The 25,412-nt window shown below is 37.8% G+C and overlaps 1 protein-coding gene across 3 annotated transcripts in view; it reads right to left on the bottom strand.

Annotated features, from left to right (window-relative positions):
• The window catches only part of NCK2 (NCK adaptor protein 2), an 86,260-nt gene that overhangs the window by 22,029 nt on the left and 38,819 nt on the right, over nt 1-25,412 (bottom strand). For 2 of the 3 annotated variants that reach the window (XM_058824893.1, XM_058824894.1), the window contains one exon: nt 10,664-10,905. In XM_058824893.1, the coding sequence (XP_058680876.1) occupies nt 10,664-10,889 (226 nt within the window). In that variant the 5' untranslated portion in view covers nt 10,890-10,905. Of the gene's footprint in view, nt 1-10,663; nt 10,906-19,375; nt 19,429-25,412 lie in introns of those variants that run through there. The other variant, XM_058824895.1, reaches the window with a different exon arrangement.

The raw sequence follows: 25,412 nt of genomic DNA, 5'->3' as shown, positions 1-25,412 counted from the left end.
AGCAGTATCTCAGCATCAAAAAGCCCAAGACAGTCCCTCCTGAAAGTACAACAGTCATCTACCCTTCGAGTTTACAGTGTTTTACTCCAGTTGACACATACCAACATCAAGCAGGATGTAAAGCCTTACTAATTCTACCATAAGGCCAGGGTGCCCATGTTATACCATACTAAGGTTTCCCAACATTAAATAAGTGTTACAAGAAAATACAGGATGTTTATTACATTTTCTCTGTAAAAATCTCAAAATTCCTCAGAAGCCTGTCATCAATACTGCAGTTTTCTCACAAACTCCTTTTAGGAAGGGGAAAGCAAACTAAGTATTACCTTTTCTGTACTGACTTCCTCTCTGAATTTCAATGCACATAGCTTTGTTAATCAAGGGCTCTCAGGTTATTTGCAATTACATACACAAAATCAGGCCTCTCCATCTCTGAAGGGGAAGTAACAGGATGAAATGGCTCGCTTAAAAAAACAGCCCATCTCCTCTGAGGTTTAGTCCTCACAACTAAAACACAAAACCCCAGGATTCACACACAAACCAGAAAAATTTCTTCTGTACATTTAAAAACTCAGTAGCTATAGAGCAATAATTAAGTAATACATTTATCTTCTGTTCTGGAGAACAATTTCCTGAATAAACAATTAAAAATATCTTACAGGTTGGTTAGGAAAGCGGTAGAGCCCATATACAAGAAGAATGACCTTTCCACCACATCAAAATACATTTTTCCTTTCTGTGTTCTTTCACCTTCCGTGTCCTTTAATTTACAAAATTCCAAAGACTGGAAACAGGCATTATGGCAATGACTGCATACAATTTAGACAGTCTACAGCCTAATTCCTAAATCAATTTCTAGTGCAAAATACAGCTACAAATAGTCATCTATTAGAAAGAGCAACCTTAAATGTCCACCTGTCCAAGCTGACCACCCATTAAGAGAGGTGTCTGTCCAAATGAACTTGCTGTGATCACAAAAATAACTTGTCAATAAACAATCACATTCACCACTGAAGCAACTCTCAAAAAAAGCCATCTGTGCTGGAACCTTTCTCCTTAAAACAAGAGAGATGGACATTCTCTCCAGCACTGCAGCTTTGTGCTTTATCTACATACACTCCACACATGTCAATTCCTGTTTTATGGACAGACTCCACAAAACACTTTTGAGACTCAGAAAATGGAAGGAAACCTTTCCTTACACATTCTAAGACAAACCCTAGTTTTCTTTTAGTGTGAATGCTAATTTACAAATTCTATTTGCATGGTATGAGAACATGCCATGGTCTTCGAAAAACCTGAGAAACAGAAAGCAATGAAACCCAAGTGGAAACACGTAGAGAAAAAAACAATATTTAAAATATACCCTGAAATATTAAACCTCAAGACACCACAAGGACATACATACCCAAAAAAAGAGATCCATCCAGTAAAACCAAAGAATTACTTAAAGTTGCATATTGAAGGAAATAGCCACATCTGAAGGAGAAGAATTCCCCAATGATTCTAAGGTGGGAGAAGGAACAGCCACTGTCACCTATGTATTGAAAAATCTCTTGTCATTTGAGTCACTGTAATTCCTTGGAAAATGGTGTCCCTCAGAGCATATACAGAGGCTATTGACTTTTGCCAGTTACCTTAGCTTGGTCTTTTTTAGAAGGGTGACCCAGCTTCACCCACCAAACAAGCCACACAATACCTCTAATGCCTCAGCTACTGTCATCTGTTTCTGCTCTCTGCTTCCACCTTTACGTGCTAGGACATGAAGCCAAAGGGGATGGCAGTATGCAGAGCACACAGATACATGTTTTCCTATAAACATGTGCTTATAGAAAAAGTCCAGCCCAGGCAGATAGGTACAATGCAGTGACCCTCACTGCAGCCCCAGTTCTGCTGCCTCAGCCAACTTCAGTTCTCCCAGGAACCTGAGGGAAAGGAAGACAGAGGGGAACACTGTGCAATGAATCCAGTACTAGACAGTACTTGGGAAAAACCCACACTCTATTTCTACTGGTTCAGAAGAAGAGACATAATTAGCAGAATGCTTTAAGTATTTTATTCTACGTAAAAAATGAAACATCAAAAGAGCTGAGGGTTCAGACATAAACTTTTAATGCTAAGAAAGTAAGACTGCCTCCACAGCTGGAACAGGGCGTAGGAGGAGCTACAGGCAATGGAGTCACTCTCTTTAATAGTGAACTGTGAAACTACCTTGGGAGCTAATTTTTGGGCTTGCTCTAAGGCCAGACGTTACAGGTTGAAACATAACTGGCTCAGAAAGGGGCAAAACCAAGGGTCTGCCAAGGTGACAATTGAGGGAAATAATACCAAAGACATCAGTACACACAGCCACAGTAAGTTAAGGTGATCCTTTTATCTTTTCACATATAATTATGAATAAAATAAAGGCTCGTTCTTTGATCTGTAAATGCCAATGTACCTCCAAGCACACACAGACATTCTGCATGGGAAAAGGGGAAAAAGTATGCCTATTAGATAAAACTTCTAATACAATGAACAAATGTATTTACTCAATATAGGCTAAAAATAGGAGGATTTCTTTATGCTTTCAGCCTTGCAACATTTTACGGCAACCATCACAGCAGAAAAATCTGCTGAAAGGTAGAACACATCATGGTTTCCATTATATTTTTCTTTGCTATTCTTGAAGCAGCACATCCTTTAAATGATCTATCCCAATAAATAATCTACCCCAATAAAGCTAAAACTTCAACAGAATACAATACATACAATTGTAAACTGAGAAAAGAAAACTTCTGAATCATTACAAGCTAGCACTGCAAGAAGCTTCAGGTTCTGCATTCACTGCTGCATTTGGCTTTTCACTTTGGAGCAAATAAAGGGCCTGCCGCATACATCCAGCAGAGAAACTCTTATCAAGCAATAAAAGAAGCATTATTCTGTACCATGAGTTCTCCAGAATATTCACCTTAATGCTTTGCTTTCAGCTCTTTAAAAGGCATGAAGTTTGTGTTCAATTTTCATTGGGGATTTTTGTTGTGGTTTTGTTTGTTTGTCGGTTTTGCATTAGTCTGCTCTGCAACTTCAGATTTTTCCTTCTCAAGCAGATGTTTCTTTAGAAATTACAACACAGTATCTTTTAGAAAGTCTCAGTTCCACCAAGCAGAGACTTGGATTCTTTTAATGTTTCTTTCAGTGGACGCAGTTGATATGCATATCAAAATTAGTTAAATGTTTGTGGGTGTACAACAGGTCCAAACCCATAAATTCATGAGTTTGTTTTGCATTTTAAAGAAATATTTAAACATTTTATAGTAACACTAATTCAAAATTAATGTATTTTTTTGCAATTACGTATCTAATTGATAGTCAGAAGACAGAGCCTACCCTGTCATCAGTGTTCTTATGTCATTTTCCATATGCAAAACTATTGCTATTGGGTATGTCTCCATACTTTCAAAGATCATCAATAAAGTGAAAATGACTACTTTAATCAAGTCTAGATTATAATGATGATTGTGAGGCAGATATATTTCCAGAAACAGCAAAGTATTTCAATTACATATTATACAAATCATCTGCTACCACTCCAGTGGCATCAGCACTGCCAGCACCTATCTCCACATGCTCTAGATGGGAATCTAGAAGAAATCTCTTCCCTGTGCCTAAAATCATTGTGAACATCTCCCATTCCTCCCTTCTCAGCAATCTATGTAACCACAATCATCTATTATTATTGTGAACATGGAAAAATGTTCCGGCTTATTTTTCCCCGAAACTAAAGACACCACACCTAAAAGGAATTCCCATCATTTCTCTCACTACCACAAAACCATGTCCTCCTCAATTTCATCACTGGTGAAGAGTCACCACGGTTGCCACACTGTCTCACAAACAAACATGCTTATCCTGAGCAACACTACTACAAAGTAGGATGAAGCACAGCAGAGAAAGTGCTTCTGTTCAGCAAAATCAACCATGAACTGAGCTATTCTAGGATTCTAGGAAATTGAGCAAGAATTTGTGCTGTATATAAACACTTCCACTACTTCCTCTCCCTGAATTGGAACCTAAAGTCCTGTGTGCCAACTCCTTTAAAGTGCAAAAAGAGATGACTTACTTTCATCGAATCCTCCAAGAAGCACAACAGACATGCCACTACTGTCATGCCCACAAGCTAGAAAGCTTCAAAACAGCAATAAGAGACACAGAAAAAATACTTTTATTTTTACTGAATTCTTAAAAGGGAATTGATTTTATCACCAATTTCAGCTAGAGATGTTGGGCTAAACAAAAATTTCATACAATTCCTTCTTAGGAATTTTTATATGTGATAAATAATTTGACAAGTAGATATATACTTGAAGAAGTTATTTCTTTTTTAAAATCAACTTTATTAATGGTTGTGAATGGAAAGACTAGCATTCCTTACAGGTCTGTGACAAGGAAGGCCAAAAACATTGGAAGCTTGGAGTTCTAGAGAGATTAAAATAACTGTTTGTCTTATAAGGTTGACCTGTTTTTATTAATATGAGTTGTATAAGACTTAAGAGGCTGTGCTATACAATACACTTATTACACAGTGATACCATATTTATTTTTATTTCCACAATTCTTTCATTCTGTAGCAAATTTTATGCCCTTAGGGTGTCCATAGAAGACTGTAATTGGAAATAACTAATTAAGAATGAATAGAAATATTTTCAAACTGGTACTTGGGTCTATTACAAATTTAATGTGTTTTCTGTAATCTTGCAGATGAGGCTCAGACAGGTCACTGATACAGTAACAAATTAATCAAGCAAATGGTACTGAAGACTCAACTTAGTGCTCTGACTGTGCCAAAAAATACTGTGCATACTTCTTATGATTACACACTTTTAAAAATTAAGTGTGGAAGAACTGGAAAATATTCAGCTAAAACAGGCAACGTTAGAGTCATAAGTAACTTTCACCAATGAAAGACTTTAGTAATCAAATTTCAGTACTTAAAACAAGATTTAGAAGCTATCTGATGAATGTCAAAATACCACCTTATACAGTTAAATCTGCCACACATATCATATCAGAGCTCCCAAAATTGGATCACTAAGATATTTTTAAAAGTCCTCAAAATCAAACCAAAAAAGGGGAGAAAAATAAAGGCCAATAACACACACACACCAGAACTTAAAGGTTGATAACTTAACTGGAGAATGAGATTTCATAACCATGTTATACAGAACTGTGATGGTAATTGTTTACATCTGAGTTAAAATATTTATATGTAAAGCGGAAGTTCACCAAGCCTCTTAACCAACATTAATGAGGAACTGTTTTTCCATTGCTAAAAAACCATTGCATTAAAAAATGAGCAATTCCTCATTTCTGCTTGTTACAGTGACTCTGCAAACAAAAAAGGGCTAACTTCCCTGTCAATTTCCAAATAAGCACTGAGAAAGTAGCACTAAGTAGCCCTCAAATGAGAAAATATGAAGTTATAGACTTGAAAAAACTCTAGCATTTTCATAACAATAACTGGGGAGAGGAGAGAGATATAAAACTGTTGATTCCTGAAAGCACCAGTATATATGGCATTCAGGGACTCCTGCAGATGTACAGAGGGACCCAGATAGACACACACCACAGGGGTTGACAAACACAGGAAATACTTCTGGATGCTCATAACACTTGTGAAATAACCTGCTAGGAACACTGATGCAAGCAAGAACTGGCTTCTCTACATTATGTCTCACTTGGCAATTCTTACTTTCCAAATCTGGTACACTGAGTGAAAAGTTACTGAAAAGTTTTGCAGACTTCCAGAACCCTTTATTGGGTTCCAGAAGCCCAATAAAGGAGCCATTTAAAAAGACTCTCCTGCAACTCAAACATGTCTGTGAAATGTTATCAAAGTTACTGTCACTTGCCATCACTACCAAAGCTCATCTGTTTCTGTTGTTTCTACAGATCTACAAATACCTCTTCTGTATTCTTGGTGTCCAATCTCCTTTTCAATACACATTTTATTAAACCTTTTTCTTTTGCACTGCATCTGTTCAAAAACCCACACCAAGAGCAGAGCAGAAGAGTCCTCAAGGTTTCTTACGTAGTTGCTCACTAAAGGGAACAAGACCAGAAACCTGCAAGAAAAGCCTGTATGCAGTGCTGCTTGTGAAGCAAAAGCAGCAAAACCAGCAAAAACATTCAGAAAATCATGGATTCCCATGAAAATGGCACCCTGCTGTTGGATCACACGCTTCAGTCACTAATGGCACGCTGCTGCCTGGGGAGTTGTGCTGCTGCCAGGAAAATGACTTGCAAAGGGATGGAAAAAATGTAGAAGTTTTATTTTGAGTACACAAACAACTGACTTCTCAATTATTTTGGCTTCCTTGAGATAAGGTTTCTGTTTGGCATGACAGAGACGAGCCAGCAGGCATAGATCATCCTTGCTGCAGACGGGGAAACCCGTGGAGTTGCACTCAGAGGCAGCTCTGGGGGTGGTGCTGGCAAACACCCACTCCAACCAAATGGATACGGGAATTCCTTTCCACCCCCCAGCACATGGGAAGAATTATATTACAGAAAATTACAGTTTAAAAGATGCATGCTGGAGGTCTCTTGCTTAGTAAGACTTATTCAAAATGTATAGAAAATACCCTCCCTGCAAAAGAAATACTGTAAAAGGAAACTATTTTAAGCTTCATTATAATGAATGAAGATGAAATTTTAATCACAGGCATAGAAGCTGGCTTTTGCCTTAAGAATAGTTATAATTACCAGATTTCATTCAATATGAGCAAACAGAAGACAGCAATTTGAAATGGCCAAATTACCATTAACGTTTTACTTGCAGTATCACTCAGTCAAGACAAAAAGGGGAATGAGAAGATGAATCATTTAAAATACTCAATAGGTGGCCTATACACTCTATTTCCATAATTAAAACTAGGCCATTGTAGCTGAGTATTCATTAGACCTCACTCAAGAAAGAGATTTAAGAAGACACAAGTAGTATATATCAAACAGAAAAATGACAAAACCAGACATCCATCAATCAAAGAATTACAAGACTCAAAGTTTCTCCACGTAATTTAAGAAAAGTTAAAAGCCACAGAAAATTCCCTGATGTCAGGACTAAAAGAAGATACAACAGAATAGAGCAAGCCCTTAAAAAGGCAAAGTGAATGGTGTAGAAAAGGCTATTGTTTTGTGAAAAGGCATAGGATGATTCTAAAGTATCTCTTCAGAAAGTAGTGGGGGTCATTTGAGATTTTGGGTGAGCTGTTTTTCAGTCCACAAGGAACTGATTTAAAGAACATGTGCTAAACAAGCATTAATCAGTGTTTTAATAAGCATCCAACACATTTAGGAGAGCTTCTCCGAACACATTTTAATTAATTTTTTTTTAAATGCAAAATAAAATGGAAGTTCAAGAAAGCCTTAAGACATTGCTAAGAATGGGCTGATATTTTAAAACATCAAGCTGCCTATTCTAGGTAACCATATGTCCATCAACCTTCCATCAACCCTGAGCCAAAAAACTGTAAAGCTGATAGGACTCTATTAATAAAATATTCAAGGGTTGAGATATAATTAATGACAGTCAACAGTTCAGGAAAAAATAGTTTTTAGCATCAAACAGGCATGACTTAATTCACTGATGAGATTATAAGCTTTTGTGTACAAGACACCAACATAACTGCTGGCATAAAGTTTCATTAGAAAACAGACTGCCAAAGATGAACAACTATTCAGATGATGCATCTTCAACAGCAAACAAGGGGAACTATTAATTAAATAGTTATAGCTCCTACAGGGTCTGCCACAATTTGAGCTATGGCTGGCACTTTTCATATTTATTGAATATAAAAATATAATTGAAGCACCAGTAATTACGGTGGATAAGCACAAGAGTGGCAGATAGCTACAGGTAATCACATACACAACACACGATGACATCATTTGCATGATAACGATGCTTTCAGATGAATTCTTTTTAACACAAGGAAATGTAATCTATTAAGGAAGAGGCAGGGGAAAGTGCATCTCCATGGGAACAACCATTTGCTTGAGTGACACAAGCATGAAAAGGGGGGGGTGTAGGTACGTCACAGGAAGCAGCTATGAGTCTGCTGTTTCTCTCCTGAGGTTTCACAAGATTCATGATTAATTATTGACAGACTATTAAGCGACATTTTGTTGGGGTTTTTCTTTAAGTTCAGTACCTGATATTTTGGCAGTAGCTTCAAGATCAAAGTCGGAAACAGATTTGCTTTAAGGACTAATACTCATGACCACCATTCCCAACTGGGTAGGTGGGTTAGGAGGTATTTTAATGAGAATTTTCTTGTGATCCTTGGAGAGGCAGACATGGTGATACATTAGACATATTTGTATAAAGAGAACTTAAGAACTTGCTTCACTGGGTGAAGCAAAACTTTCAAAAGCTGTTTCACTAGAGGAAGCGTCAGTCTTGCAATTTGCAAACCTTTGTTTAAAAAGAAGGAGTGCATTTTTGATGGCCTCTCAAAACAATGGATCCTCTAAGGAAGGACACATGCTCTGCTTGTTCTGAATGGGAAATTACTGTACAGCAAGACAGGAAAGGCTTAAATACTATAGTTTAGTTGAGGACACTGATTCAGGAAAGGTAAAAAACGTCGTACAGATACATGGTACACAGCACATACATGTTTCATTATGGTAAGGAGTTCACAGCAGCTAAACTTTTAAAAAAGAATACTCTTAAGCACCAGCTCCTTTGGGTGATAGATATTAAGAATATTCTGAATCCATTTGTGATTAAGGTATGCCTTAGGCAGTTTCTCACTGTCACAGGGTATATGAACTTAGAAGAGCATGAGAGGTGCTTCACACACTGGATGCTCACCAGGTAAGTGTGCTCACAGCACACAAAGACCAGGCCCCATCATAAGGCACTTTCTGCCTCAGCTGAACAAACACACAGAGAAAACCATTAGAAAGGGAACAAGGAATGTTGTCTGTCTGTTTTGAAGCACTGTTACTTGTCATAACAGTACTTCAGAACTTAAAAACCCATGCAGGTGTGCACAAAGGGCTGAGGCTTGGGAGGTGTGACACCTAGGGATGGTTCAGCCATGAAACTACCAAGCTTTTTTCTCACAGCTTTTCATCACTCACCTCTAGAATGAGGGGAAGCACCCTGCACCATGCAGTTTTGCTAAGACTGAAAATAAACACACACATAGGCTAGGACACACCTCTATTCCTTCACTTAAAGAGATTTCTGTTGGACATAAATAAAAATGTGTTTGCATCAAGCAAATATTGCCCCCATTTTACATGAACACTTGAAATATTATTACAAAGGACTGCAATCCTTTCCTAAGGTACCTTTCAGACAAAATACATACATTATATTTATGTTTTAAACAACATAAATCTATATAAAAGGAGCTTAATGTCACAACTGGGACTTTAATCTTTGAAAAGGCATAATCACATTTCCTGGCACTATAATCAGTATGTTCTAAGAGTATCTGTAGAAAGGACAGTGGCTCTAAATGTTACCATGGTAAATTTTATGATAACCTTGTTTGCCTGCCACCCATCCTCTAGTCCCCAATTTCCATGTGCTTTATGGCAACTCAGTAGTGGAAGACATGGTAATGAAGGAATGCCTAAGAAACAAAGCCTGTTAGAAGCAACACTGGCAAAGGATTATCCTGCATAAGCTATTGCCATGTTATTTTTAAGTGAACCTTTTAACTTTCTAGTAAATCCAATCCCTGAATCCTAATTTTTCTATTGAAGAGTCATTTTGTACAGCAGTCTGCAACTGAATAAATTTTCTCTATATAAGACTTCATAAAACACAGGCAAAAAACCAAAACAAAAGTAAAAGAAAACCCCTCAAAACACTTTTAATGTACCTGGTTCTGTTTTATTCATAACATCCTGAAATACCACTAGTAGGTCTTCCTGGCATAAAACAACAATTTATCACTGTGTTTATAACCTTTTCTAACCTTTTCTATGCAAAGCCCTTTTTAATCAGTCTAAAAAATCAAAGAGAAAAAAAAAAAAACATTTAACTTGACTTTCAAATACAAGATTTCTTTAAAATACACACAAAATTTTTCAAAGCTAGATTATTTTATGCGTATGAGATACTGTTGTGAACACTTGATGTGCAAGTTGAAAGTAGAATACATATTTAAGGACTAGGAAGTTTAAAGAACTTCTCAGACTACAGAAACTTAACTGTATATAGCCAAGCTGTAAAATCCCATTCATAGAATGATTTAGCTTTGGCTATGATACCTATGCTGAACAATCCAGTCTACATCCTTCATCTTTCAAGGGAGAGGAGTTAGTGTGAGAGGATTCAGCAGTTGATTTGTCTATGAAACTCAGTTCTTCAGCCACTGAAAATACAGATCCTTTGAAAACTGGAACAAAAGTAACATCTTTTTCTTCTGGATGTGATGGAAGGAAACATATTGCAGATTTTTACACATGATTCTCCACCCACACCCACTCTCTCTGTCTCTCCCTCCCTCCTTCCCTCCCTCAATCATCTACCCATTATGTCACCTCAAACTAAGCATAAAGACCAAACACACATGTTAAAAAATATTTATATCCACATTACATTCCCAACCTGAAACTCATCAAGTCTACTAAATTTATTCCAAAATACAAAAGGACTTACCCAGTGTGTCTTTTAGATTTTTAACCAGAGAACCTTTCTTCAAGCTGTTTTTTCGCTCCACATAATTTGATGGCACATATCCCGTTTTGTTGGCCGCGTTTCTTACCCTCCACCATGTCTTAGAATCATCTAATAGCCAAAGACGCTCATTTTTCTTGATGTCAAGTTCTTGGTCCTGCTGTGCAGTGTAATCCCACTTTGCAATAACAATAACTTCTTCTGTCATCTTTCATGGAGTCCTTCTGCAACAAAATAATAAAACATTATCCTCATAAACTTTGTCATATAATTCTTACTCTTTTTTTCCTTTGAATTCTTCTAAAATAAGTAGGAAAAAGGCTAGGGGAAAATGAGAATGTCATACAGGGAAAACCATCTTAAAAATAAGGGAAATCATAATGACTTTTCTTTGTTTTTCAGCCACTAAACTATGGCAACATCTTGACAGTAAATTCTAGTCATATTGTATTACATTCACGTCTTCCAAATGTATATAAAATATTACATGGATATATATAAACAGAAGCTTATTTATAAAATCTTATTTATAAAATCTAATGTATTACATTCACGTCTTCCAAATGTATATAAAATATTACATGGATATATATAAACAGAAGCTTATTTATAAAATCTTATTTATAAAATCTAATGTATTACATTCACGTCTTCCAAATGTATATAAAATATTACATGGATATATATAAACAGAAGCTTATTTATAAAATCTGTTTCATTTTTTCATATAGCATTATAAAAGTATCCCACATGTGGCACTCCAAGCTCTGATCTGAGAAAAAAAATAAAATAGCAGCATTTGAAAAAAGCATTTTCCCTCTGCACTAGTTCCGCATCCTCATACTAATCTCACACATATAAGTTTTCTGCATTTAAACAAAGTTGTCCATCTTTATTTAGTAGAAAGTTAAGAAATAATTCAAGAAGCAATGTAACCCAGCAGGGAAATCTACCATCAATAAGAGGGTACTGTCTTTAGCAAGCCTTTGTTCACCGTTTTGTGCAGGCAGCACAAAACTGCCTTTAAGAGCCTTCACTCCCCCTTTGCTCCCAGGAAGATCCCAGCTCAGCACAGTCCTGCACCAGGCATTAGTCAGCAGGGTGGAAAAGAGCACCCACTGGATTTCACTTCTTCCCTACCTGAAACATATCCAGAGTTCCATTAAGACTGAATGAGTTGTCTTTCTCTCACTTACTTGTAAGAACAATGATATTTTTCAAAGCTATTTGTCAGCTGCACAAAGACAGCTGCATGCCTCCACGTTTTCCTACGCATCCCTGCAATTACCAGGAACAATGCGAGGCAGCACAATAGCGTGCAAGGAAAAAGTCCAATACTAGTACCAATGACATTCAAATATGTTATAATGCCAACCAAGACATGTTGATTTTACCTTCTAAATTCTGAGAAGTCACCTAAAATGTTCTAATTGCTGCCGTGCAGGTTGGGGGAGAGGGAATGGAGGAAGAGTAGGAGTAGGAGTAGGAGGTGAGAACATATTTGAAAATTAATGTGTCTGATTTGGGTTTTTTTTTTTTTAATAGAAGTTGTAGATTTCATTTGAACAACAGATTAGTAGAAAAAGGTACAAAAGTACTTCAAACTATTAATGTCCAAAGGCTTCTGTAATACTTGACTTTGTTGCCTAGGTCTTGGAAGTCCACAACCCTGTCTTCTCTGATACCTAGTAGTTTATGTGACAGAAAGGTAATTAAAAACCAAGCTTCATTCAGAAATTCTGTTCAGCAGAATTACATCACCTATATTCCAAAAGGGTTCCTTCTGTAGTCTGTAAATACACACACAAACACACTTTCCCCTTTAGCTACAGTACAAACTGTGAAAACTGCATGCCAGACAACCCAACTTATATACTCTAAGAAAAATAACTGTTTTACTTACTTAATCTACAATCATAAAACATAATAGTGGACCCTATTATAAATTAATAGCCTCTTCTTATCATGAATTTTGTTTCCAGGAGATCATCGCATTGGCCTGAGCTACACTTGCTAAACTATTTGATAGCAAAAAAGCTGTGCTTGCCATTTGCTGGCAAACACCAGCAAATTTACTCCTCGTGGCCAAAGCAGACATGATTTTTGAAAATCTGAAGCTGAGTTGAACAGGTTTAAGGTTTCATTTACCAATCAAAAACCAGAAAAAAAAATACAACAATTAAAACATTATTCAAATATGCATTTGCATTGCTGAGGTCCCCAAGACAAACTTAAAAAGGAGCTATGATGCTTTGAATAGCTGAGAAGCACAGCTCAAACAGGCTGTGACTTATGCAGAGGAACTGATAGCTTTACAAGAAATAAGTCAGTAACAATTCAAGCATTTTTTTCCCTTAAAATAATAATCCCATCTGACAATGATAGACAAGAGTCTGAACTTCAGACCTCAGTCTCCAATAAACTGCCCTGCTTTCTGACTGACATAAAATGGACAGAGAGCCTACAGGTCGATAAGCTGATGTAGCCACAGGGGACTGCAATCAAACATGTTCTGGAGGCTGGTGTTATCAATATAATCTCTCTCTCCAATTTAGTTTGGTTTATTTTATCTCAGCAATTGTAAAATGGTCAATTCTTACTATTCCTGGGGACATGGAGAACATGAAGAAATAGGACATCATCATTGCAATTGGTTGATGCTGCTGCCACTACATAGGCCCCCCTTCTAAAAAAGGTTTTTTCACAATACAAGCAAGTTAAAATTATCAATATTACAGCATATTAATAATAAAAACCCCACATTAGGAATAATATTTGAGTAGTGACTAGTGGAAAACTATTAAACTCTTCTATATCTCTAAAGAAAAAAACAATTTGAATTAAGCCCTTTTGTAAGAGTCATCAAGTATTTCCCCATGGTGTTGGGCAAGGACAGAAGCACAGGAAGAAACTATTTACCAGGGCTGACAACATCAACTGTAGTCCTCTGAAACTACCCAGGACAGGGTGCTCAAACCTACTCAATTTCTTAAATTCCCATTAGTTTAGACATGTAAAACTGTCACTATGCCTGAGAAATGCTGTCATTTCACAAGCAGACCCCTTGCTTGATGCAATTTTGGTAGAAGTATTCTGGAATAGAGAAGCCAAGTTTCCTGAGCATCATGTCACACATAACCCCTTTCAGTAAAATAGTCTCCAGGTTTTTCTAAATGCTTAGTGGCACAAGCTCTCCTTCCCAAGTGGAGACAGGATTTAGAGTCAAAATGCATAATGTAATTGCAGTTAAACATTTGTCCATTTAAAACTGTGTACATGTGTGTACAATTCAGTTATATTGGGTTATTTTTTAAAATTTTGGGTTTGTTCTTTCTGGGGGAGCAAATTTTGTTTTGTGTTTTGGGGTTGTTTGCTTGTTTTATTTTCTTTGTTTTTAATGTGGGGAAATACATTAAAGTTCTTCAAATTATTTTCTTATAATTACATCATTAGATTGTATCCATCAAGGACAGTACCACAGAATGTTCTGAGCTGGAAGGGACCCACAAGGATCCATCAAGTCCAACTCTGAAGTAAAAGGCCCATACAGGGATTGAACCCACAACCTTGGTATTACCAGCACCACGCTCTCAATATGGCTCTTACTGTGACATCTGCAGAGCTAAGATTTCCTAGTATGTAAATAAAGACATATTTGTTTCCCAGAAGGGAGGCTGTAGAGGTAATAGCTTTGAAATGCTTCTGCAACACAGCCATGTGCCAAATAAAAGATTATAAGCAGACAACATAATGAGATCTGGGGGAAAATGAAAAGAAAACACAATAACACAACCTCCCAAAGCATCTGAGAGTACTGTAAAAACTTGACACAGACTGAAAGCATGAAATTTCTTCGGTGTACTGCTCACATACTGCAAAATAAAACATACCAAAGTTCCCAAAGATTTTAATGGCAACATAAGTTTCCTTCACATCAAGAAAACGAAAATCTGTTACTGCTAAAAGTGTACACCATTTTGGAAAGTTCCTTCCCAAAAAGCTCAAAAGTCCAAGCACTGAAATACTGAGTTGTCTTCTCCTACCTAACAAAACAACATTCCACACTGAATGCACCACTGAAAAGCTTTGAAATATGGATATAATACAAGTCTGCAGGGAACTGCAACAGTCTTTCCTCCATACAATATTGTTTCACGTGACCCTGGCTTTTACCTTACCACATCAAGTGGTCATTTACTTCTATGGCAATCCAACTTCCAACCTCAAAAACAAAACAAAAAAAAACCCCAAAAATGAAGACACCACATAAAATGAGAGCAAGCAGGACTCCACAATCCAGACCTTCAAAGGTTAATTCTTGCAATACCAATACACAACTCCAACTCCTTTTAATCCAGCAATTCATTCACTGCTATCAGTCTCAAAAAACTAATTTATTTTGCCAACATTGTATTTTTGCTGAAACGTTAAAACTAATATAGGTGAGATTGAGCCCATGTATTTTCAAACACTTAGTTACTTCCCTTCAGCTTAGGTTTTGTTAGGAAAGGAGTCCTGTCTTCAATGGAATCTGCCCTACTGCAGCTGAAAATGAAAATTTTTCTACAGAAAATTATCCTCGGGAGAGAGAGCAAAACTGAAAAACTGTGCAGCCAAGAAGGCAATGAACAAAAACTCAGCCAAAGGCAAGACAGTTGTGGCTGTACTGAAAGTCTGCTCAGACAAGTGAAGAACATTAACTAACCATAGGGCAGAATAAATGCAGACATTGGTGGAATATCTAGTATTGTAGCTTCTGTATGACTTTATGAGAAGAAAGTCCAGAAAGGAAAAGGTTATGTTCAATAAACTATCAACAATCCAACAACTTAGCAATGACAGGAAAAACAAACTAAATAAAGAAACACTGATGCCATTTTGAAGCCTTCCTAAAACTGAACCATACAAGTAATATTTGAGATGATGGAAATTTAAAGATAGAGGAACTTAAGAGAATTTGCTCCAACAACCTTGTAAATCTACTAGCGATTCTTCATGTGAAAGACTGGTGTCTTTCAGTTGGTGCCATTTTAAATACCAAAATACAAAGAATTGTTATGCAGATCCCATTCTCTTTTTACGAGGCTGGATTCCAATCCTCTCTCTCCCCCTCCCCATATAGGACCAACCTATTTCTCCACAATGACCAATAGGAAAGGACTCTTATCTTAGCATGCCAACCAAACTGCAGTCTTCTCCTATAGACTGACACAAGTCAACACTCCAACCAGTTTAATGCCCTAGTCCAGTGGGTAGAAAGGCAGCATCTTTTCTTGGCCTCAAGAAGAAGGCTCACAGTTATGTCAGGGTTAGTTAGGACAGTACTAACAGAAGGTAAACATGTAGCGAGAAAGGAAGCAGTTGCTCTCCTTGTTCACAATTTGTTTTGCAAAAAGGAACATCACTGAAAAATGATTGACAGTAATGCTTGAAATGTAATCCCTCACCAAGGGAACAAGCAAAAATTCTAATAATAGGCAGTGCCAATTGATATAACAGACTGTTCTGGAAGACACACGGAAAGAAAGGGACAGAATTGATACAGAGGCTTTTACATGACACTGATGGACATAAACCATCTAATTGCTATACAATATTAAGTAAAACAGAATTACTACATGATATTTAGCTAATTACATGGGAAGAATAGCAAACTACCTAATTATATATCATGTTTTTTTCTAAGATTGAAAGGCTGAACAACCTTTCCTCCTGTCCCCAAACTCTGAAAAATCAAAATGTGTTTTGAACCATACAGCATCTGTTGCTGACAAGCCGGTTATCTAGTGCACAACTGTTTAATTGTTCATAAGCTATGGCAAATAGGCAATATCTGGTCCTCTAAAGTAACATAGTTGCTGAAAATAAATTTTTAAAAGGCTGTGTTCATACAGACTTTTTTCATAGTACCTGGATATGCTTCTTGTATTCTGCAATTAATAACTTCTGTTAGATCACTTCATCTGAAGTACACTCTAAATCTGAAGCTTTCTTGTTTATGATAATGCAATCTCTGGTAAACCTGCCCACAGTTTCAGGAAATTTGAAGTTTTGTTTTCACCTACAGTTTTTTCTTTGTTGCATGAGTCAGTGTGTGGTTAGTTTTTTTAAATCAGCCGAGATGAATAGTTTTGACATACAGAAAGATTTTAAAAAACCACATCTTTACATTTGAAATTGTTTCGTTCGGTTCTTCAGGACCAGTAAAACACTAACACAAATACAGAACTCAGAAGGTATTAAAAAGAACGAGTAATGTGAATTAAAATAAACACTTGTGAAAAAGAATACACCTTTTGGATATATTTTAGCTATCTCCAGTAGAAACAGGAAAATATCACCTCCTTCATTCAAAGGCCAAAGATAACCTAAACCAAGGAAGACATATTTCTAATGATTGCTACAAGAAAATATCAAAATGCAGAAGTCTAAAAAGTGAAAACAAACTGACCCAAATTATTACCAGTTGTTATAATTATAACCTTTGTTTTAGATAGTAAAACCCTTTGCATGCTTTGTTACTTGAGCTATTCGCTGGTGCTTGGACAAATAGAGATGGAACACATAAAGACCACTTTGTATAACTGCTTAACACTTTAATACTTCATATAATGTGTGTCAACTCATCCCAAGAGACACATTTCTTTGGAAAGAGGTCACTGCATCAGACTACTCTCTCTCTTTTTTAAAGGAAGTTAACTAAATAGATGTAGTGAACAAGCATTCATCACCCAGCTGTGTGGTTCTGAGGTGTCAAACACATACCTGAGCAAAAACACCCCCCACATCCAGGCAAACTAAAATAGTCGACTGTTTTAGCACAAGCTTGACAATTAATTTGGGGGATTTCACTATTAGGTCTCATTAGGATGCATTGATTACAGAACTAAAAGTGATAGCTGAGTAAGTGCAAGTAATTATTATCTAATTTACTTTGATGTGCAAACTGAAGACACAGTCACAATCAATAGATGCTGCTGTCTGTATTTTAGCGGGTCAGATTTCCAAAGCTGAAAACAAAGATGAGTGGAAGGCTGTAAAAAATAAACGTGAACAAAGATGTAAATAAATTCATCCACTGCAAAGGAGGAATGTTCTATTACAATTTGCAACCTACTCTCACAATTTAGCATTTACCAAAGAAGAACTGGTTAAAAAATAATCTGTTAAAAAAGTGAAATAAAAAGCTCTAGAGGTTTTCTGTGCCCCCTCACCCTGGTCCTTTCCATGAAAAGAAAAAACTGACAGCAATAAGCTCAAGTCCAGAAATGCACACTGAAAGTATTGAAAGAAGTAAAATTCAGCTCATCAAGAACTATAAAAAAGGCATTAAAACTGCCTTGGAATAATTTAAATATTAGCAAAAGTATAAGTACAGAATTAGATAGAATATCAATCTGACTGTACATGATGCAGGAAAAAAAGGTTTAATACTTATTTCTACATATGGGATTAATTTTCAGAGACAACCATTTTCTTCTTTGTCATTAACGAGCACATAAAAGTAATAAGAAAAATTAAAACACTTTTAAGATATCAGAAACATCCACAAAGCTATTACAGCTTTAGCTATTCCCTAAATTTCTTTTCTCCACTTCTTTTGAGATCCTGGTTTAGGTCTACCCATCCACCCAAGCTGGACAGATTTATCAATCAGCTGAGGGATAATAGCCTCAGCCATAATGCAGGAGTGACCCAAAGGCAGGCTCAGTAGGTGCCATGAGCTTTCCTGGCAGCACTGAGACATTTGTTCTGAAGCACAAAAAATGCTTGGTTTCCTTTCAAGTCACTTAGGGGTAAAAAAAAACAACCAGAAAGGCATAATTATAAAAGAAAGGGTGAGGGTGATCCAGGCTGGTGCAACACTTAATGGCACCAGAGGTGCTACAGCCTGTGCACCCAGGCAGGAAGCCCTGCCACAGTCTCCTTCTACAGGCACACAAAGGATGAGGCTTTTAGATTATATTTCTTGTTAACATAATCAGGTGGTATATCTCCAAAAAAGGTGAAGGATCACTCATAATTAAGCAGCAGTTTAAAGCTGTACTAACTAGACCTTGCTACCTACACACCTCAGACCCTGTCCCCTTGGTGTGGCCAGCCACTGTTTACGGGCACAGTGGTGCGAGCGCTGGAGTTTGCTCCTGCAGCCAAATGCCTGTGACAGCTGCCAGGCAAGGTTGGCCTCTCCTGGCCCCACAAGAGATCTGATAAGCCAATCTCTAATACAGCTGCAGCTACACACCGGCACCTTGTATCTCGCATTGCAGAACAACTGAAAACAGGAAACCTCAAGAATAGTTTAGTGGTAACGAATTTCTGCACAGCTCCAATAGAGCACAGAGCTTAAACACTTTTTTTGTCTTGTAAGTGGCTTAGGAGTCTTTTAAAAAGGCCGACAGAGAAATAAAGGAGAATATATGTTAGAAACACCCAGAAATACATCTTTCCTGCTAAGGAGTCAGGACAGCATTTTACCATTCAACAAAAACAAAATCTTTGTGTGTTTATCTAACAATGTATAAAAAGATGTTAGTAAGAAAATTTCTCATCCAAAGCTTTCATGATGTCTGTCACAGCAATGAGTCTGCTCAGGTGAAATAAGCAAGCAGGATTGCTTCAAATGTAAACTCAATATTTAAGGAAAAGGAATAGTGTTAAACAAAAAGGTTGCATGTCCTGAGCAAGACCCACCTATGTTTTGCTTGCAGTCCAGATTCTTAGTGATTCAATGTCTGATGGTTGTAGGTTTTCCCAGCTCTCTAAGCTCCACTTCAGCAGGAAGGTGTAGCACAAGTGTCTATTGTACAAGACTGGTGGGGATGCCCTCAAAAGAAGGGGCTGCCAAGCACAATGAGGGCAGTGAGGGCAATTTTCCAGCTCACATTTTTCTTCCTTTCTTGAAAGCCAAAGTCACCTCACAGTCACAGCTGCCCACTGTTAAGACTAATACAGATTCATAATTTGAGGCACACAATGTCAAAAGCTGCAAGAAGAAACAAAACACAAGACTTTGGAAAATATCAAATAGGAATAAAATTGCTAATGGTTACGTGAGAACGCGGCTTCACCAAATGCAAGTCTTACCTGAACAACTTGATGGAGTGACTACAACTGTGGATAAGGGAAAGGATACAGATGTTGTCTGTACACAGTCCCTCACAACACCCTTCCTTCTTTCTACATTGGCGAGATATGGATTTGATGCACAGACTACTCAGTGGATGAGGAATTGGCTCGATGTCACATCCAGAGGGTATTTGGACATTGATCAATGGCTCAGTGTCTAGATAGAGATCAGAGGCAAGTGGAGTCCATACTAGGATCAGCACTGTTCAGTGTCTTCATCAGAGACACAGATGGGGGAATTGAGCACATCCTCAGCAAGTCTACACATAACACCAAACTACGGCTGACAAAACTGAAGGAGGGGTTGTCATCCAGAGGGACAAGGACAAGCTCAAGAACTGGGCCCATGCTCACCTGAGGAGGTTCACAAGGGCCAAGTACAAGGTACTATGCCTGAGTCAGGGCCACTTCATATCAGTACAGGCTGGGGAATGCAGGGATTGAGAGCAACCCCTATAGAGAAGGACTGTGGAGCATTGGTAGATGAAAGCCTGGACATGACCCAGCAATGCCTACTTGCAGCCCAGAAATCCAACTGCATCTTGGGCCGTATCAAAAGCAGCAGGACCAGCAGGTCAAAGGTGAGGGTGATCCAGGCTGGTGCAACACTTAATGGCACCAGAGGTGTTCTGCCCCTTGAGTCTGCTGTGGTGAGACCCCACCCAGAATACTGCATCCAGATCCGGGGCCCTCGGCACAGAAAGACCTGTTGGAGCAGGTCCAGAGGAGGGCCACCAAGATGATCAGTGGGCTCGAGCACTGCTTCTATGAAGACGGGCTCAGAGAGTTGGGGTTGCTCAGCCTGGAGAAGAGATGACCTTATAGAATCTTCTAGTGCATAAAGGGGGCCTACAAGAAAGATGGGGACAGACATTTTAACATGGCCTATTGGGATAGGACAAGGGGCAATGGTTTCAAACTAAAAGACAGTAGATTTAGACTAGATATAAGAAAGAGTATTTTTTTTTTTTACTATGAGAGTGGTGAAACACTGGAACAGGTAGCCCAGAGGTGTGGTAGATGCTCCATCCCTGAAAATATTCAAGGTCAGATTAGAAACGGCTCTGAGCAGCCTGATCTACGTGAAGATGTCCCTCCTCACTGCAGGAGAGGGTGGACTAGATGACCTTTAGAGGTCCCTTCCATCCCTAAATATTCTATGAAAACTAACAGACACTTTGGGCTGCTAACTTCTCTGGTGGTACAAAGAGAAAGCCATCCAGACTGTTATGAGGCAGGCTGCTGCAACATCAGAACACAAATCTAAGTTCTGGCCTACTAATCATGCAATACCACTCTAATTTTATGCACTCTTGTTTTATGTCATGACTTTCACACAAGCTAACCCTCCCAGTTCAATATTTTTTTAAGATTTTCATTAGTAATACTGCTATACCACAAAATTTCCTCATCTGGTGCAGTTCAAGAAACAAATGCTTAATCAATGCAGACTTTAAAACACATAATACTAAGTATAATCTTTTCTATTTATGTGATAAGTGCTCTGCTGTTTCAGGATGCTGAGTTTTTTAAAGTCTTTTGATGTTTTACTTGAAGAGGATATTTCTATAGCCTTTTTTGGAACAGTATGACTGTTATAAAGTAGGCAGTGTTCATTTTCAGCTTCTGAAAGATGATTTAAATTTAAAGTTCTGTTTCAAAGGGCAAAAAGCTGGTATTCTACAGGAACAAGTTTCTATTATAGCAGCTCATGTTACAGTTATACAGTACTAGCTACAAGCATTATAACTTACCTATGCTTAGAAGATAAATAGCAATAGTAACAGAAATTAAAGAGAAAACACTTCATCACGTCTTTAACTAAGCTTAGTATAGTCACCAACAGACAGAGCAAAGTGCTTGTGAGAAAACTCTAGCTCAAATCTTTCCATAAATGTGGGATGACAACCTTAAGGGATTAAGAAAACCAAACAAACATGTTTCAGTTTGTTTGGGATGTGTGATGTTTTTAAGAAATGTGTATCTGTATGTCATTCAGAAAATAGGACAAAGATTAACAGACAGTACTGGCAACCTTCTAGAGACCAAGCAAAAAACCCAAAAAACAACAAGAGGATTTTTACAGTAAGATGAATTTTACTGTTTTTTCTCTGACTGTATTTTTGGAAGAAGGTATTTCCTTCCATCTTGAAGACTGTACATCTTTCCATGCCCTTTTATCATATACTTACCAGAAAACACAGGGAATGTGAACTGTCATCTTTGCTGATTTTAATTTGTTGAAAGATGAGAAGAAAAAAAAAAGTCTGAATATAAAGCAACTCCAACAACAGACAGTTGGCCAATATCCCTCTTCTTGGCCAGCCCTTCCTCCAGCCTTTGCCCTCCCTGTGCTTGTGCCATCTGCCCTCAAGCTCCCTTTCCTGCACCTGCTGCTGCAATCCCCAGCAGCAGGCAGGGCTCAGGCAAGTACAGGCAGCAGCTGCAAGGTTTTTTTCTGCCTCCGTCAGCAGCTTAATGCAAATGCAGTGACTGTGAATGACCCAACCTGCGGTGACTTTTTCCACTATTAGTGCACAAAGTCTTCCTGCTTTATTTTGAAGGCAACCAAGAGCAATGGTACATTCTAGACAGCAGTGGGAATACCCAGACTGCGCAGAGAGTGTATCTTCAGACCTTTTGACTACAGACAACATGAGACATACAGAAAAGTGGCAGCTTTTTTGGCCCATTTTTCTTGGCTGCAGAGTAAACACAACAAAATCTCAGACTGCCTCACATTTAGATATAGCAAGAGGGCCAGAAAAGAGCTTTGACTCATCTTTTCCTGAATTCTTTTAAAAGCAGTTCCAGAAAAAATGATGCAGTTAATAAACTCTGCAGCCCCAAAGAAAACTTTTGGAAAGGAGACCTCATCTCACCTCTAAATCAGCAGCAATGATTAATGACCATATCCCTGCACTGGTTTATGGGTGTTTCAGTGCTTCTACAAAGTCAGAGACACAGATTAGCTTAATGTTTGTTGCTGTTGCACTGGATGGCTCTCTCTCCACTTCTCCCAGCAGACAGCATTTAAGTTCGCCTCTCTATTCAGAAACACATGAAACAAAAAACAAACAAGATAAAAGAGAAGGGAAAGTCCAGGAAGAATAAAACATACCCTAGGTGTCCACATAAGACAAAATTACAAACCATTTCACACCTAACAAGCTCTCCACAGCCCTTAAAAAAACAGAGTAGGAGGGAGCCAAGCACACAACGTCAGAAAAAAAGTCCAGACGCTCTACTGAGAGGACATTTAGGTAAACTTAGCGATGTGACAGACTGGTGATCCATGCTCTGTGAAAGAAGAAATTAAGTATACTCCTGTTCACAGACTTTCATCCTTACTATCAGTAAACCTTCCTTCTCAAAATTAAACCAGCCAGCCACTCAGGACATGGTGAACACCATGAGATTTTATAAAGGAGACATCCTTGAATTTCTTTTAAGATTCCAAATAATAAACTGTTTGAAAGATTTGCTTCCACTGCTGCTTCTTTTCCCATAGCTCAAACATTCAATGGTCTGTAGGAGTTATACTTCACTGGAAGCATTAGTATATTTCTGTATTGTATAAACAAAGAACAGTCCTCAGACATAAGAAGTTTAACCTTGATCTCACACAGAAGGACAAAGCTCAGAATCACTGTGGATTGCTACGTTTTACTGCTAATCCCTTGAAACACCGCTACCTACTTTTCAAGGGATTTCACTTTAAACTGTCTATAAAATGCTGAAAATAAAACTGAACTGCTGACCTTCTGTTCCCCAATGGAAAAATCATATATTCACTTTTTAACTAGAAAGAAGAGATGTTTGTTCAGTTCAAAAACCCCATTTATTTCCAAAGTTTTTAAAGGGAAAAAAAAAAGAATATATTGGCCATTCCTAGACAACATTCACTCTATAGTCTTAAGCGATTTATCATTTGCTTTTCTAAAAATTGCCCCATCAATCTACCTCATAACAGCAGGAAAATGAGAAAACTATTTTGTTATAACAATTTTAAACTTTCTAGTCCACAGAGTACTAATTAATTTAAAGGTCCTGTAAACCTTGGCAACTAGAGACTCTGCTCCTGTAAACTTTCCAGTTTACTGTCATTTTGAATGCCGAATAAATTCTTAGATTCCTGGATTTTCTTTACAGGTCACCTGGACCAAAATTTTTACCCGATATGAAAGGGTGCATGTAGAAGTGGGGGAAAAAAAGGATACTCCTTAATTTAAATCTCAAGACAAAGTTCCAAAGCTGAATTGTGGTTAATGAACACTTATTTCTCATGTCTAGGAGAGTTTCTCAGGCAGAAATCTACTTTCTAGAAGCAAGGTTTTTGAATGGTATAGGTAAAAATAATCACTTGACATAAGATATCATTCTTGATTCTGTGCTTATGGATGTAACCAAACAGGCAGCTTGAAAGATGCAGTGTCAGATTTCATTAAGAGACAGCTAACACTATTAAATTTATTCCTGTATAAATCTGTACATCTTCCTGAAAATGACTGGAACACGAGATAGTTACTCAGGAAGCTATGCTTTTAATTTCCTGATAGGACATGCACCCAGTGAAAGCACAATTTAAATAAAGAAACACTCCTGGATCTTTTATGAGATGCGAGTGAATGCTGCAGCTTCATGAGTCTTTCGTCAGTCACGCTGACTGCCGTGCTAACCAAGAAAGTGTAAGCCTAGGTAAGAAATGGCAATCCCAGTCTCCCCTTAAAATTACTTTTTCTTCCATCTAACAGCACTTCAGAGTCAACACAAGGAATCCTCTCACTGCTACCAAAGCACAAATGCAGAGGAAACACTAACCCTCAAACTTTCCTAAACAAACAGGTTCAAAATGACTTGTGTCCTATAACTTTGAAAGAATGCTGTAAATTTAAAACCAAGACCAAATTTTTGGTCTGGACTGTTGGTAGCATTCATTTCTTTCAATCCAATTATTTCTTGAATATCTTCCTTCAGTTTAAATGAGGACTTCTTCCAAAAACTTGTACTTGTGAGTGCTCTGCTACAAAATTACAACAGCTAGCTATTGCTAATTCCTCAGTTGATGGAGAGGGACACAAAGCCAAGAGAGAAACACCTTTCAGAGAAGAGGGAAGAGGATGAAAGAGGATTTTCTAAAACCCTTCTTCTAAAACCCCAGGAGTGCTCCAGAGAACACACGCTTCTGTAAGTACGTTAGGAGGATGCTCCTTATTCTGAGCTCTTATGTTGCAGTTCAGGTGCCAGCTGCTCTAAGGAGGCTTACAGACAATCTCAAAACTTGTTCCACTGCTATTGGGCCAACACAATTTTCCACTGCACCAGATCTGCTGCTCAAAAGGATAAGCTTTTGAAAGTAAATTTTCACTGGAGGAATATCTGACTTTTTCCACAGAAACAGTTACCCAAAAGCAAAAATAAGCAATTAGAAAAGTCTGCATTTATAAGAGCAAAATACACATTCAAGAGAGACCAACACTGCCTTGTGATGCCAGACTGTCATCGTCCCTCATTTCTACTCTCACCTTCAGTGCTTGAACAAAATGGAGTACTACCAAATGCCTTTATATCTCTTCCTATTATTTTTATCTTCTGTCAAATT

The sequence above is a fragment of the Ammospiza caudacuta genome, chromosome 2 (assembly GCF_027887145.1).
Source record: "Ammospiza caudacuta isolate bAmmCau1 chromosome 2, bAmmCau1.pri, whole genome shotgun sequence".
Classification (NCBI taxonomy): domain Eukaryota; kingdom Metazoa; phylum Chordata; class Aves; order Passeriformes; family Passerellidae; genus Ammospiza; species Ammospiza caudacuta.
This window is presented reverse-complemented; position numbering and strand designations above follow the sequence as displayed.